Source organism: Phascolarctos cinereus, unplaced genomic scaffold, assembly GCF_003287225.1.
Source record: "Phascolarctos cinereus isolate Bilbo 61053 unplaced genomic scaffold, phaCin_HiC Scaffold_7;HRSCAF=346, whole genome shotgun sequence".
In the NCBI taxonomy this organism is placed as follows: Eukaryota; Metazoa; Chordata; class Mammalia; order Diprotodontia; family Phascolarctidae; genus Phascolarctos; species Phascolarctos cinereus.
This window is the reverse complement of record NW_027556180.1, coordinates 152,691,561-152,708,515: the sequence shown is the minus strand read 5'-3', so window position 1 is coordinate 152,708,515 and position 16,955 is coordinate 152,691,561. Positions and strand designations below refer to the sequence as shown.

The window sequence follows — 16,955 nt, the reverse complement described above, 5'->3', positions numbered from 1 at the left end:
TACCAAATGGCAATAAGAAATTCCATAATGATCTATCCAAAGAATCTCCAAATTCTGAACTAACGAAGGAATGTGTCATATTATTTTAGTGATATGTACAGTAAATCTAACAAGCTGAATAATAATAAAAATAATTACTACTCGCATTTAAATATACGTGGGGGAGAAGGGACAGGGGAACTTTTTAATAGGTTAGTGGTAAAAGTAACCCATCTTACAGAAAAAGAAAACAGTCTCAGAGCATGAAGTAGCTTGCCCGAGATCAAACTTAGTAAGAAGTAAAAAGGGACTGCAACTTGGGTACTCTACCACCAAGTCCCATGATCTCTCCACTATACCATACTGTCTTTTTTGTAAAGTTAAAACAAATCAACATGACACTGAAATAACCAAAGCTACAATAAACTGGGCATCAAATATTTCAAAATGAAAACTCTAATATATTTAGAGCAATTGCAGAGCAAAACAAAAGCTTACATTGAAAACTTTACTTATCAAAACAATTCTGGGAACAGAAGCCTAAAATCAAATTTGCAACTTTGACACAGAAATAAATAATGAAAAAAGAACATCAACCAAAATTTATGAAAGTCCAATTAATTCAGGAATGTATATGTATTCTAATGTCCCCATAAAGGACCAAAATGATCAGGTCAAAAAAAAATAGCTGATATATTTTAATAAGGTAGAGAAAGAAAACCAAAAAAAGGAGAAGAAAAAGAAAAAAACACCCCAGCAACGCCATATGAGATTCTCAAACCATTGCTCAGAAGCCTCTAGCATAATTAAAAATTTCTTTCTTCAGTACCAGAGATAGACTATGTGAAGCTATCAGGCATCTCCCACCCTTCATTTTCAATTCACCTCTCCCCCTAAGCACAACTCCCAACCCGCCATGTCTACCTGACAAGTGACAGCCCAATCTGATTAAATGCTTGCAAGGGAGGGGACTCGTGGGCTTCCATGACAGGCCAAAAGTGATCACCATGGAGATACATAATTACAGCTGTCAACGCATCTACTGTCCTGCTGGCATCAATTTGATTGCTCCCAGCAATAATGATAGACAAAGCTTAGTGTGCACTCTCCTGCACCCAATCACTTTATCTATTCCTTGGTCCATTTAGCTGACATGCAACATTCACACAAGCAAATAACAGCAGTAAGCAGAACATTTAAGGCATTTTAATTGTTTTTTCTTTCTATGGATGGCTCACAAGCGCAAATGTTATTACATAAAACTCCTGCTGCAGCATTAATTGAAGAAAGATTTGGTGGGACAAAGACTGTAGGGGGTATAGTTTGTCCATTATCACTTGTACTTTCAACAGGTCTCACGTTTGAAAATTGCAAATTGCAAAAACTTGCAAGGGCAAAATGTTTGACATCCTGTTAGCTCTTACAACATGGTGAAAACTTCTAACTACTAGAGTAATCATTGTAAATTCTTATTTAATACTTTTTTTGTTTGATTAAAAAAATGTTTAGAAATATTCGTATGACACTTATTTTCTTAACTACTATTTAATGTCATACAATACCAGCTAAATCTTTACCATTTTTTTCTGCCTCTGGGCTTTGAACACAGCATGAAGCTCCCAAGCCTCAAAAAGGTCAAGTCCCTTTTGAAAGCACATGGGCAAAAACAATTTAAAAAGTGAAATATATCATATATCTAATAACATCTTCAAATTTAGCATTCTTCCTGTAATCTTGCAGATTGAGTAATCATATTCACAGATGGTACAGCCTTGTCATTCTACAAGTTGACACAATCTCATATATATCCACTTATTACTTTGACTACCTTGATTATAAATTCTTGTTCTTTTTGTGCAGCAAAAACAATTTAAGAAACAGTTATTTAGCACAGATGGTAGTGTATACGTGTGCATGTGTACATACACACACACAATTAAACAATTACCTTTCTTTAATTACAGCAAAAGACATTTATTCTCTCAAAAAAAAAAAAAGAACAAGTACACTCTATTTCCCTAATACAGTTGCATAGTTGGCCTGGAACTTGAACGTCATTTCATAATTACAAGAAGTATATGTGGTTTGAAGAGTTATGTGATGACAATAAATTACAACATGAAGATGACCATAGCTAGTTTCTCATATTTCTGTTGCCTCTAGATGGCAAAACATTTTTTAAGATTAAATATCTTTATTCAAAAGGCCTCTTTACCTTGCTAGTGCAGGGTAAAGTCTTCTGAAAAGGATTTTGCTATCACATGGGTTTAACTCGTTTCCATAATCTGAACCCTTGGTCTTTAAATCTCTTCAATATGGTTTTAAGCACTCATTCATTATTAAAGCTTGAATGACTTACACCAGGAAGATATAATGGCTCTTCATACTGAGACAATCTGCCAATGGAAGGTAAACCAAAAGACTTGTAGGGATCCTAAAAGTTCAAACAGAGGAAAGCAGTATCTTAGAAGAAATAAGGTTTAATCATCATAACTTAGAGTCTCTTCCAGTAATTAACATTTCTAACAATATTGTTTTCCTAATAATTTATTCCAGGGCACTGCTGTCTAACTATTACATATGACATATATAAATGTATATGACATATATAACTTCAGGGTTCATTAAAAACCGAAGAGAATTATGATGGACAGAGACCAATATTAGTCTCATCTTACTTTGCTAAAATGGGTAATATTCCGAGTAACCTAAAACTTACCAGATACACATCTTAAAAAATTAAAACAACCTATATGTTCATCAAAATAGATGCACGTTCAGATAACCACAACAGCGTATCAAATATTTATAAATTTTATAGTTTTTATAAAAATCAACAAATTAACTCATACAAGGAAATGTTTCAACAATTTACACAAGGACCAGAAAAGTAAGACTGTATGCTACAATATTCACTTATAATTATTTTATAATTAGCAAAATAAATCTCAAATATGTTGTGTCACAACAAAAAAGAAAGAAAAAAAGACAGCAGCTGAAACATGTCAAATATTACAAGGAATAATAAGCAAATTAAGAAATAAAGATGCCAAAAAGTACTGAATGTACCGTCAGTTATTCTAAAAACAACATAAAATATCACTGCTTTATAATTCAAAGAAAAGTCTTTGATTTCTACAAGAAGAAAATAGAAAAATGTTATATTCCAGTGTTTAATTATGGCTGGGTAAGTATTTTTAAATACTGAATTCCTATTCTTTGTTTCAGGTTGGAAGAACCACCTTCCAAAGTATTTTAAAAAAGAGTACAGTTACCAAAATAAGAATTTTTTGTTGAAAAATAAAAAATTCATACATGTTTTGGTAATTTGGTCTAAAAAAATCCAATGAAATAAATAGTTACCAAAGGATAAAAGTAAATTAGGAAAGCAGTTTTTTAGCTTACCATTTTTAATTAATACTTGTTAAGAAGAATAAAATTGATAAACAGAGCATTTAATTTTAGTGGAAATTTTTAAGTGAATATTTAAGACATTTAACATATACCTGGGAAAGTATATAAAATCACATCTATAAAGACATCCACAATGTTGTAAAACTAAAACATTTTATTTAATTTAAACTAAACATATAATGACTACTTTGTTATCTTTGAAAGTGGACAACTTATTTCCAATAAATTTAAGAATACGCTGAATTAACATATATACAAAATATTTCACTAAATATTCTTGGCCAGTTCTGGCATATACAATCAAATACTTGACCCAGGTTCTAAAATTTCACTTCACTTTGGTGTTTATTTATAACTGGTATAAAACTGTTACTCTTCTACAAGACATGACTCATTTTACCTCAGCATAAACTCGACATTCAATTGCCCAGCCATTGATGGGAATATCAGCTTGTTTGTGTCTAAGAGGGTAACCCTTAGCAACACGGATCATTTCTTGGACTAGGTCCAGGCCAGTAATGCATTCAGTGACGGGATGTTCAACCTACAAGGTCAAAAACTGTCAGTCAATAGGTACCTTAAAAAAAAGTAAACAAACAAATAAATGAGGAAATTTGCAAACCCAAGTGAAAATAAGGTTATTTATACTTAATAGTTCCTTCTTCTTGACTGAAAAACATACAATAAAATACCTACTCAAGAGGGAAAAAGGGAAAGAATCAGCAAAAGATAGCATGTTACAGAGCGTGTAAAGCAAAAATCAAACTCTTAGAGGTACTTGTGAATAGTATAAGTTACTTTTCTTAATGCCTATTTATGCTTGATAAATTATATTTTTCAAATTTTAGTTTTAAAACAAACTTTTCAACTTTTCTAAGGCAAACGTTTCAACTGAAACATTCAACTTGGTCAGTGATCAACCTATTCTGCTATACTTAACATGGCATCAACAGGGGGAGCTTATAATTTTCCAAAGAACTAGTCCATCCTAAACCTCACCCATTCATCAGCTTTCACTAACCTGTCCTGACAAGCAACCAGATTAGCGTAATCTTATATCAGCGCAGTGTAGCAGAAATGAACAGATGGATCTTTCAGATTTTTTTCCCCCCAGACTTATCTGGGTAGTGCTTAGCATGAACAATAACTGAGCGAAACCAATAAAATCACTCTGCTCTCTCAGCAAAATGCTGCTAACTTCTTAAAGATAATGCTGTCATTATCTTTACCTTGCCTTCCACACTATATCTATATATAGTCATAGCAGCAGAGATAGCAATATATATAAAGTATGTGTACAGAATATTAAACTATTAAAGCTGTTTGTGTAATTCATGATAGTCTATGAAAAAGAAGAATTATTATAACAAAGTTTCAATTAAAAATTTGGCCAGAACTGATGAATTTATTCTAGATTTCAAAAGAGATATCTTTTTTAAAGCAATCTGCAGTGGTTTCTTTAAAAGGATATTCCTGTTTTACTAACTTTTGATGCAAGGAAAGGTCTGTGAATAAACCAGCTGTCTTCCTTAGTTCAACTATACGAGAGGAATGAGAACAGTCCATGATTACAATTTTGATGCTAATCCTACATAGGCAATACATTGTTTTTTTAAAAGTTTTGAAAAAAAAAAGACAGTATTCATAATTATCCTTGTGAGTTTGTATGCAGTTTCAATAATACTTTAAGATATTTTGACATTAAAATGTTACAAATCATATACATATACAAATGTCTATTTTTTGAAAGATAATCATGGGACTATTTTAATAATCTCATTATATAGTTTAAGAATAAACTTTGGGACTAAATATTTTTACACAATAAAACATCAGGATCTATATGTTAAATGTAAATGGTAACTGTAATAGTAATTTATTGAAATAGTACTTGAAAATGGTACTTGAAATAGTAATTTATTATGAACAATTCTATATTCACTCTAGAGTTAGAAGAAAAGACTTCTCTAGTAAAACTTAGTTTACTACTCAAGAACTATTCAGCAATAACACATACCACTTACTCAGATCTTAAATATAAATTCATCTCTCTCAAAACCAACACATAACTTCATGGACAAATAAACATTTAGATTTCATTATATAGCGCCAAAATTGAGTTTCCCAATATCACATCTGACATTATAGCAAATCAATATTATAGAATGGAAAATAGTACATAAGAACCTATTTAAACTGAAGAGCAATAGCATTTGTTTCATAATCTAAAGATTTACATGCCTTAACTGTGTAGGGTACCACAATCCTCCATTACTGAAGCTCAGAAGCTCAGGGTCATCCTTGAGTCTTCCTTCACTTTCACTCACTCCACACATCCAATACACTGCCAAATCTACTTTACCCAGATCTGCTCTATAAGCTTCACTTCTCTCCATTCACACAGATATAACCCTAATTCAGGACCTATCTCTTCTAACCTGGACTACTGAAATAGCTTTCTAGCTAAACTCCCTACCTCACATGTCTTCCCACTCCAATCCATATTCAGTTAGCAGCCAAGGTGATTTTCCTAAAGCATAGTTTTGACTTTGTCAAATCCATACTCACTGAACTTCAGTGACTCCCTATATTATCTCCAAGATCTAATATAAGCTCTACTATTTGGCATTTAAAGCTCTTCTAACCTGGACTTTTTTCAGTCTTCTTATATTCGATGTAACCTATATTCCATTTACTTCCTTTCACACAATATACCTCATCTCCTGTCAAAATTCAATCACCACTTTCCTCATAAAGCCTTTGCTGATCCTCCCAGTTGCTAATGCCTTGCTTTAAAAATCATTTTGTACTAATTTTTTAACATACCTACATATGTTTACAATGTCTCCCCAGACAAGATTTAAAACTGCTGAAGGATTACCATACTAAAAAAGGAAGGCTACACTACCTAGATTTAATGTGCTATGTTTACAGAAGCAAAAAATATATATACATTAACTGAATATTAATAGTTGAAAGGGTACCAAGAGACTACCTAGTTCAACTTTTAAAACTATCAGCACCTATTTTGGAAATTTAGAAAGTGAAACCCAAAGAGGCAAGGTGACTTGCTGAATATCAAACACTACTGTTATCTAACAACAGTTATCTAAAACCCTCATCTCTTGACTCTCAATCCAGAAATTTTTCTACTGTTGCTGTTTAGATGCTTTTCAGTCATGTCCAATTCTTCATGACCTCATTTGGGGTTTTCTTGACAAAGATACTACAGTGGTTTGCCATTTCTTTCTGCAACTCATTCTACAGATGAGGAAACTGAGGCAAACAGGATTAAGTGACTTGCCCAGGGTCACACAGCTAGTAAGTGTCTGAGGCCAGATTTGAACTCAGGAAGATTAATCTTCTTGACTTCAAGGCCTAGCACTCCATCCACACTCCACATCCACACTGCCTCCTGTAGCTTAATTGCTGATTTCATAAAATCTTGAGTCAATTAAAAAAATTAAATCTAAAATTCATTTTCAATTAACAACCTTCACCTTTCTTCATAGACTACAATGAATATTTCAAGTAAAATAATCCCACTATAATCTATCACTTCTTTTCTGCTCAAAAACAGGAAGTAACATCAAGGATTAAGAAAGATTTTTTTGATAAAATGGATGGCTTCATAGGTAGCTGGAAAGACTTATATGTACTGATACAGAATTAAATGAACAGAATCTGGAGAAATATCTATGGAATAACAACAACACTGTAAAAACAAATATCTTTGAAAGATTTAAGATCATTTGTCAATGTAATAATCCATGATGATTCCAAAGGATTTTTTATCTATGGTACATATTTCCTGACAGAGAGGTAATGAATTTAAGATTCAAAATTGGACATTTTTTTAACATGGTAATTTGTTTTTCTTGACTAGCATAGTTGTTACAAGAGTTTGGTTTTTCTTTTAACTTGGGGGTGAGGTGGGGAAGGAACCAAAAAAATGAATGTTTAATTGCATTTTTTAAAAAATAAGAAATGTTTTTAGTTTTTATTTCTTAAAATTTATAATTAAATTCATCAAATGTTCACTAAAGTTGAGGCACTGCATGAAGGCACTGGAGGTCAAGATAAAAAATGAAACAAATAGACCAAGGTTGAGGAACCTGCAGCCTTCAGGCCACATATGGCCGTCTAGGTCCTCAAGAGTAGCCCTTTGACTGCATCCAAACTTCACAGAACCAATTCTTTTATTAAGGGAATTTCTTCTGTGTAAGGCAATTTGTTCTGTGAATGGGATTTGTTCTGTGAAGTTTGGATTCAGTCAGAAAGCCACACTTGAGGACTCTGAAGGCCACATGTGACCTTGAGGTGATAGGTTCCCCACTCCTGAAACAGACCTTATCCTGAAGGATCTCTCATCCAACAGAGGAGATGATTCATGTTCCTAGATAAATATAGGCTGAGTCTTGAAGGGAATAATTCAAGAGGTCACATGGCATTTAAAAAGGGAACTAAAAGCAGAAAGCATTCCAAGGATAAGGAAAGCCTATTAATGGGCACCAAAATGGAAGCCTTTGGAAATGGAATACCAGCTTTATCCCACCGAAAAAGAACAAAAACACAATAATTATCAAAAGAAAAATTTTAATTTTGTTCACTCAAGATTCTGAATGTACTGGACATAGCTTAAATATCTTATGATTATACACTTCAAATAATTCCTAAGCATTTCTAAAATTTGTAATTAGGGCTGTGATTTGTGAATATAGATAAAAGTAAAAGTTAGCTCTTGAAATATATGCGGTATCCAATATAACAAGTATTAAATAAGTGTATACTATGTATAAAATATTATGATAAGAACTAGGGATACAAAGATAAATGAAATGGAGTAAATTATACTAAGCAGACCTCCCAAACATATTCATACAAATAAAAACAGGTTAAAAAGAAAAGCAAGAAAAATCTTTAAAATTTTTTAGAAAATAGTTCAAAATACAAGTAAATTGAATAAAGTATGTAAGCTGGAAGATAGAAAGACAGCCTAAAATGACAAAGAAAATATAAGGTTGTTGAATTAAGTGATTATGTATCTGTGTAAGTATCATATATATGTATAGAAATTAAATATAAGTAGAGAGAATGCATGTACACTCTCTCTCTCTCTCTCCGCCCCCCCCACATTCCCAAAAAAGATATCTAGCTCTTCTTAGTTTTAACAGGTCTGGGGGCAGCTAGGTGGCGCAGTGGATAAAGCACTGGCCCTGAAGTCAGGAGGACCTGAGTTCAAATGCAGCCTCAGACCAAATATTTGTCCCTTACTAGCTGTGTGACTCCAGGCAAGTCACTTAACCCCAACTGCCTAAAAAAATTTTTTTTAAATTAAAAAATTAAAAATTAAAAATATTACAAACCAATAACAGGTCTGATCACTCTGTCTCTAACACTGTTCTATAAAAGAGCACAACTCCAAAACCCATAAGGCTTCAATTCATCATATTATCAAAGAAGGTGCCCCTCCCAAAAAAACAACTCAGAACGAAGTTCAGTAACATTTATATTTATGAATGTTTTTAATGTAGCCTGTATGAAAAAACTATTCATTAACATTTGTTGTGTGGAATGTTTTAACTTTGATCTGGTGAACTAGACAAAGGGCTAATACTGGAGTCAGAAAGTTGCCTTGGGTCACTCACAAACTCTAATTTCCGAAAGAAATTTGCTAACACTAACAGCTACAAAGAAGTCCCTATTGGATAGTGAAGAGAAACTCCATACCAATTATTCTCTATATCAATGGAAAAAAACCTTCACGATGGTGTTGAAGATATTTTACCTGTGTATCCCATATGCAACTCAACCCAACATGTCCCCTAAAAAATTAAAACTGAATTTCAAAATTCAATTTTTTTTTGTTCTGAATTTGTTCCTTCCCTCCTCTGCCTAACCCACTGAGAAAGCACGAAAAACAAAACCTGTTACAGCTATATGTAGTCGAGCAAAACAAATTCTCTCAGCCATATTTTTATAAAATGCTTCAATCTATACTATGAATCCATCACTTATCTTGAGGTGGACATCAGGCTTCATCATAAGTTTTCTGGAACTATGGCTGGTTCCACTGTCTTTATATGGAACCCCAAATTAAATTGTTTATAACCATTTATAAGTTATATCAACCTGGCAAAACCTAAGTTCCTCAAAAACAAGAGTTAGTTTTCTTTTGCTGTTTTTGTATCTTGCACACCTTAGGCACTTAGTAAATATTTATTTAACTGAACTGAAAAAGGAAGATCAAAAATAATCACAGGGAAAACTTAAAAGCATTTGTAGACCAAATAATTTGGAGAAACCACTCCTGCAATAGTGTGAAAAACAATATAAAATTTATACAAAAGAGCTAGACAAAGTCTGTCTGGCACAAAACATATAAATTTACTCTAGACACATTATTTAAGGGCAAAGACATGCCTTTTAGGGATTTATTAAATTCTATACTATGCTTTATTTTTTTATTTTTTATTAATTAGCAAAAATTGACCTTCTACCTCTTATATGCCAAGATAAGCCCCCTCACTGAGAACAAAAGCAAAACCAAACCTCCATTACAAAAAACATATAATCAAACCAAAAACAAATTTCTGCACTGGTCATGTCCAAAAAGATTTGTCTCATTCCTCCCCCAGATCTTGTACACCTCTTTATCAGAAAGGGAGGGATAAAGGGGGAGGAAATAAGATGTAGAGACCTTATTATGTGCTGGGTACTACACTGAGCACTTTTTCCCCAAAATATTATCACAGGAGACAGGTGTCATGTTTTGTAGTTAGTTCTCTGCAATTGTACCTGATCATTATGATGATCAAAGTTTCTAGTTGTTTGTGTTTACAATATTGCTGTCACTGTATAAATTATTCTCCTAGTTCAATTCATTGTTCAATTCATTTCATTCTGAATTATTTCATGTAAGTCTTTCAAGGTTCCTCTGAAATCATCCCCTATATAGTTTCTAAAGGCACAATAGAATTCCATAAAATGTATATATAACTTATTCAATTATTCCCCAATTTATGGGCACTCTCTTTATCACCTCAAAAGAGTTACAAGTATTTTTTGTACATCTTTGGTTACGACTTTTTATTTTTACTTTGCTTGTGACTAATCCCTCCTTTAATCAGCTCTTTCCTCTACTTCCCCCTTTCCTTCCTATTTCCCTGTTTACAGAAATGTAGTTCTGTGCCCATTGTATGTATGTGTATCCTTCCCTCCTGACCAGCTCAGATGACAATGGGATTCAAGTGTCAGCAATTGCCACTACTCCCTCTCCCTGCACCCCCTACCCTCCTTGATTATACATATGTCAGCTTTTACTTCCAGATTACGTGAGGTAATTTTCCTTAAGCTTCTCCTTTTTCTGCCCTCAACCCATGTCCAATGTATTCCTTCTTCCTCTCTCTTTCCTTAAACTCCCTCTATGATCTCTAAGATCTCTATGATACATAGACATATGTATCATCTCTCCATATTTAAACAGTTGATCTTTATTTATTTAGTTCATTATCATTATTCATTCATGTTTACCTTTTTATATTCCCTATAACACCTGTGGTTGAACTTCTAAGTTCCTACAAAGATCTGATCTTTTCATCAAGAATGCTTGGAAGCTACCCAGAGAATGTGATACTGGTGGGAAGTCAGCCCTTGGAAAAGCTGAGAGGACAATTTTAGCCTCAATCTAAGATGGGATCCTCCTGGCTCAGTTTCCTCATTATGTTTCTTTGAAAGGGAAGTTACCCACCTGGCTATTCCTGAGTCTGGCTATGAGGTGGATTTGATACTGCATGGTTGGAAAACTAAATTATCTGAATCCACAAAGAGCTAAGGATATTTTATCCTCTCATATTTGGGCCCTAAATCTAGTCCCTGCTTTATATTTGGACCCTGCAGTCTTTTCTGTCAGATTTGTGTCTTCCAGACTACAGGCTATTCACCTACAATTGGTAGCAAACAGTGGGTAGAAGCTAATGTCCCCCTAATCATTCCCTGGATGCAGCTCATGCTAGGTTCCAGTCAACTTCCTCTCTGAGACCCCCTCAAGGCAAGGACAGGTCTAAGCTCCCACCCAGCAGGAAGCAGTTTCAGAAGCCAAGACCTCCGCCCCATACCCCAAAAGGATTTGGGTCCCATTTTTTGAGGGGGGAATGATGAGGATGAGATCTAAATCCCAAAAAGGAAAAACCCTAGACTTTGCCACATGGCCAAATCTCTGGTTTTTGCCAAAGGCTATAATCCCATCAACTGGCCTTTTATTGTGGCTAAACCCAGTCTCCCAGTTCTGTTACCCTTAACCTAGCCTAGCCCTCCATTGATTTACCTCCCTCTGGCCCCTGGCCACTTCCTATGCTTATTCCTATCTAGATTCCATACTCCAGAAGGCCACAAGGTCCAGGTCCCTGGAATTCTATTACCTCATAGACTACCTGGCCACTCCTACATCCCTCCCATAGTCTTTTTGTATATAAGGTCCATCTTGTCTCCATTAAGGTACTTAGATTCTTAAAATCTAGCCACTGCTCTGATTCTTATAATCTAGCCAACAGCTCACTAATGTTTAGATTCCTTAAGAGTCTGCCCAATATGACAACTGTTCTAATAAACTTTGTCTTTGGCGGGGGATGGGATGCTTGGAAGCCTTCTATTTATTTAAAAGCTCATATTTTTCTCCTGTAGGATTATATTCAGTTTTCTTATTCTGTTCTACATTAGCAGCTCTGCTTAGTTTCAGCTCCACAGAGTAACACCCTTCCACTCTGGGATAAACTGATGTCCTTGAAATCTCATCACTCCAAATATAGACTCAGATTTTGATATTCAAAACCTCAGTTCACCTTTGCCTTTGATTTCTGGAGGGCAGAGAACTAAATTCCTCCCCAAGTCTTCCTTTATAAAGAGAGCTCACAACCTTCTGGGCAACAATCTTCCTCACAACCTTCTACATCAACAGCTCTGCTTGGCTTCAACTCCACAGAACAAATGCCACTGCGCTGAGTTTCCACCTGCCAACCATAAGCTTTTCAGCTTTCTTTTGTGTGTTGTCTTTTCCCCATTAGAATTTAAGTGCCTCAAGAACTATCTATTTTTCTTCTTTTCAATCCCCAGTGCTAAGTACAGAGCCTAGCCCATAACAGGCATTTAATGAATATTTAATTAATTATATTCAGTTTTTCTGCCTAAGTTATCACAGGCTGAAGCCTTTATATTATATAGAATTTATAGAATATAACATTCCCAAGCTCTCTAATTCTTTGGACTAATGGCTGTTACTCGGAACTTGAATTCTTTCTTTCTGCCTTCCTTATAATGTATTTCGGCTATGATGTTCTAGAGAGTTTTCATTTGATGGTTTATTTCAGGAAGAATTCTTTCTATATCTACCTTGCCCACTGGTTCTCAGAAAACTAGGCAGTTTTCTTTTATAATTTCTGGAAATATGATGGACTTTTTTTTTTGGACATGGCTTTCAGTTAAGAAAATTATTATTACAATTTTTCTTCTTCATTTGTTTTCCAAGTCAGTTGTTTTGCCATGAAACGCTTTATATTTTCTTCTATTTTTTCAGTCTCTGGTTTTCTTTTAGTATTCCTTGTGGTCTCATGAAGTCATTGGTTTTTACTTAGTCAATTCTAATTTACAAGAACTTTGTTGCTTGAGCAAGAGTTTGTTAATTCCCTTTCCAATTCCTTCTCCTGTGGCTCTCATTTTTCCCCCATTTTCCCTCAAGCATTCCCATTTCATTTATAATGAGATCTTTTTTACTCTTTTTTTAAAACTTTTTTTCTTACTTCATATCTTCCAGAAATTCTAGTTGTATTTGTATCAGAGGTGTTCTTCTTTGAGAATTTGCTTATAGATGTTTTGGAGGCTCTGCTTCTGAGTTTGTATCTTTAGTACCCTGGTGACCAACTCTAGAGGTACTCATTTTTGGTTTTCTTCCCAGCAGTAGACTCTTTCTAGTCTATTTTTCAACTTTTGACTTGATGTTAGGGCCAGGCTTGGTGTACTGCTGGGATGAAGGTCTCCAGACCATGTCTCTCGCTGCTTTCTTTGGAATTCACGGACAGGTCAGGCTGGGAACCCGCAAGTTTTCAGTGATTTCAAGGTGGTATGATTCAGAACAAAGTACAACGGCTGCTCCTCTGGTCAGAGATCTGTAAATTCCTGACCCGGATTTGGTTTTTAGAAATAACAGACTGCTATGTGACTCGGCCACTATCCACCAGATGAGAAGCTCTGCTAGTTAGATTGACAGAAATGCAGGCTCACATTTGGTTTAAAATTTCTACCTTAACTTTTACTTCGCAGATTGGACTAGAAGCTGCAAGGGAGACTCTGGTTCACTCTGGGGTCAGAGTCATACTCCTGATGTTTGCATTTGAGGTTGCACCTCTCAGCTTAAGGCCTATTCCTTACCCAGGAATACCATCCTTTGAGAAAGGTTGCCATCTCAGCCTCCTCTGGATCAGTGACCCAGAACTAGGTAATCAGTGCCAAAGCTTCCAACTGCAAATGCTCATGGATGCTGCCCAGCACTGCCCGGGTGCTAGACACTGTAGCACTCCAAGCAAGTGCACTCCTGGCCAGAACCCAGCCCCGTATATCCACCAACTTTGCTTGTCTCCCTATCCTGACTTGGGCTGAAAAAGTGATTTGCTGTAATTTCTTTCTTGAATGTCCCAATTAAGATTTAGTGTGAGGGCACTTTCTAAATATGTTTGGAGGAGTCTGTTTTCTTTCTTTCTTCCTTTATTTCTTAGGGGAGGAAGTTGAGCTCCACTGCCTCCTGAAATTCTTCCACACAGGATCCACCCCTCCATACTATACTTTTTAAAAGTGAATTTCATTAATAACCTTTTGTCTGAAGAAAACTGCATAAACAATTTATTAATATAAACACAGGAACAAAAACTGTCATCAGTTAAATTGTTTCAGAAGTGATATAAAATGACTCTTTTGAGTTTGTCAATTAGTCAGTAAAAATTTATTGATCACTTGGTATGTGTCAGGAAATGTGATATACATTGGGAATAGAAGGAAAGGCAGCTCCCTACCAGGAGCTCACCAGACAATGAAAGAGACAATATGCAAATAATCATCTGTAATAAATCTCTACACAGGATAAATAAGAAATAATCAGTACAAGTAAGGCTGTAGAATTCCGACAGATTGGGAAAGGCTTCCTATAAGAGATGGGATTTTGAGCTGGGTCTTTAGGGAAACCAGGAAACTGAAATGAGAAGGAAGAGCACTCCATATATGGGGAGCAGCCAGTGAAAATACCGAGGGTCAGGAAATGGAATATAATGTTCATGGAACAACAAAGGGGCCAGTATCACAGGGTGCAGATTTTGGAGATCACGTGTAAGATATAAGAATAATGTAAAGCTAGGAAGGTTAAGACTATGAAGGGTTTGGAATGCTAAAAAGAAGATATTATGTTTTATCCAGGGAACTGAAGATAGCCACTTGAATTTACTAAAATGAGGGATGATATGGTTGTATTTGCCCTTTAGGAAAGTCACTTTGATGGCTGAGTGGAAGATGGAATATAGTGGGGAGAGACGTGTAGCAAGAAGACCAACAAATAGGCTCTTGCAATAGTTCTACATGTAAAGAGATGAGGGCTTTTACGATGGTGGTGGCAGTATCAGACAAGAGAGAGGAACATACACAAGAAATGTTACAAGGAAAGCGCTACTGGCCTTGGCAATGATTTTGGGGGTGAAAAAGAGTGACAAATCAAGGAATGATAGCTAGTTTTTGAGTCTGAGGGACAGAGAAGGTTATAAAACAAGAGTGTGGTGCAAAAGAAATGATGTTACTCTTTTTCCTCAAAGCATAAAAGACCAGGTTGTATGGGATAAAACAGAACTCTTTCCTCTCAACTCAATGGAAAAAAAAAAATCAGGTATGGTAGAATGGTGATTCTCCTCTTCCCACACAAGGTTGGAGATGAGGCAGAAGATTTAGGATTATAACAGTAAGGTCTTCTTCTCTCCTCTTTCTGGAAGCTTAAGGTCAACAACTTGTGGAGACCAGGCAGAACATGGCAGTGCAATGATAAGGCACCCTTCTCTGTTCTTCCCTCCTAAAGCTGGACAAACTATCAGCATCTAACTTGGGTTATATTAGTAAGCAATAACAGAAACTAGATGCTACTTATGTTTGTTAGTGGAATAAACATAATAGTTCAGAAGCTGGAAAAGCTGACATTTCAATAGAGAAAGCTTGGAAAAGAAACTACCAAGAAAATTATAACTCCCCCAGATCAAACTGAAACACTAATTAGGGACAATACGGAACTAGGAAGATGGAGATTTTGGTGAATGTGTCTTAAGTATTATAATTTAAGGTTAGTAACAGAATTAGAAAAAGTGACTATTAGAGACACTCCAAAATCATTTAACATCTCTATGGAATAAATCATTGAAATTTCTAAAAAGAAATTACGGTCAATGATTATTTTCTTCCTTTTATTCAAGGAGTCTTTCCATTGAACTAGTACTATTATCTTCAAAAGCAACAACTGATTTATGTTCTGCTAACCAACAAATGTTTGTTGTTGACATCTTAAGTTAGGAGAAAGAAAAAAAAATTAATGTGATTATAAAAGAAGAGAATGGTAAAGAACTAATATAACTGTTGTTCCCTCCTAAAAATATTACTGCAATGCCTTCTTACGTGGTAATAAGAAAAAGTAGTAAAAATAGAGCAGTCCGAAGGGACCAAAAAAAAAAAGTAAATACAGAAGGAAACAAAGTATTAACAGCAATGATTGTTTTTTGAAACATCTAAAAATGTCAAAGATTCCAAAGGAATGGAAAAGACCATAAGCAGGACTTAGAGCTGAAAAAAAGGCAAACTAAAACACATCAATAACTAAAAACCCACAGCCTTACTTTATAGCATGTATATTAAAATATTTTTCACATGAATCAAGATTAGATTTTAATATGGCAAGGGGAAAAGCAAACATTTGCATGTGATCTTCCACAACAGCCATCTTCACAAAAACACAACTGGTTGATACTTGATAAAATAACAAAAAGATCCTGCTTACTGATTTCAAAAAGGTACTGGCTAATAAAAAAAAAACTGCTGTATAAAATGCTCTCCTCAAAAAAGGTGTCATATACATATGCAGACAAGGCAACTAGGTGGAACAGTAGATAGAGTACAGGCCTGAAGCAGAAGACTCATCCTCAGACACTTACTAGCTATGTGACCCTGGGCAATTCACTTAACCCTGTCAATCTCTTACCTGTCAAATGAGCACAAGAAGGAAATGGCAAACCATTCCAGTATCTTTGCCAAGAAAACCCCAAATGGGGTCACAAAGAGTCAGATACAACTGAAACAAATGAACAACATTCAGACATAACCATGGAAATAATTTTGTTCAATAATCTCAATTGCGAAATCGTTGACTTCAATTTAAACATGTCAAAAAGTGAATCTACCCTCTTCTCCTAAAAAATGCCTTCCTCCCAACTTCTATAATGATTCTTCCAGTTACCCAGGTTCTCAACTTCAAAGTCAACCTGGAATATTCC

At 35.0% G+C, this 16,955-nt stretch overlaps 1 protein-coding gene across 3 annotated transcripts in view; it reads right to left on the bottom strand.

The window, feature by feature from the left end:
• Positions 1–16,955, bottom strand: part of PCCA (propionyl-CoA carboxylase subunit alpha) — a 484,900-nt gene that overhangs the window by 249,787 nt on the left and 218,158 nt on the right. For all 3 annotated transcript variants that reach the window (XM_020964021.2, XM_020964019.2, XM_078147299.1), the window contains exons 13-14: positions 3,794–3,937; positions 2,339–2,413 (exon numbers count right to left, since the gene is read on the bottom strand). In XM_020964021.2, the coding sequence (XP_020819680.1) occupies positions 2,339–2,413; positions 3,794–3,937 (219 nt within the window). The remainder of the gene's footprint in view (positions 1–2,338; positions 2,414–3,793; positions 3,938–16,955) is intronic.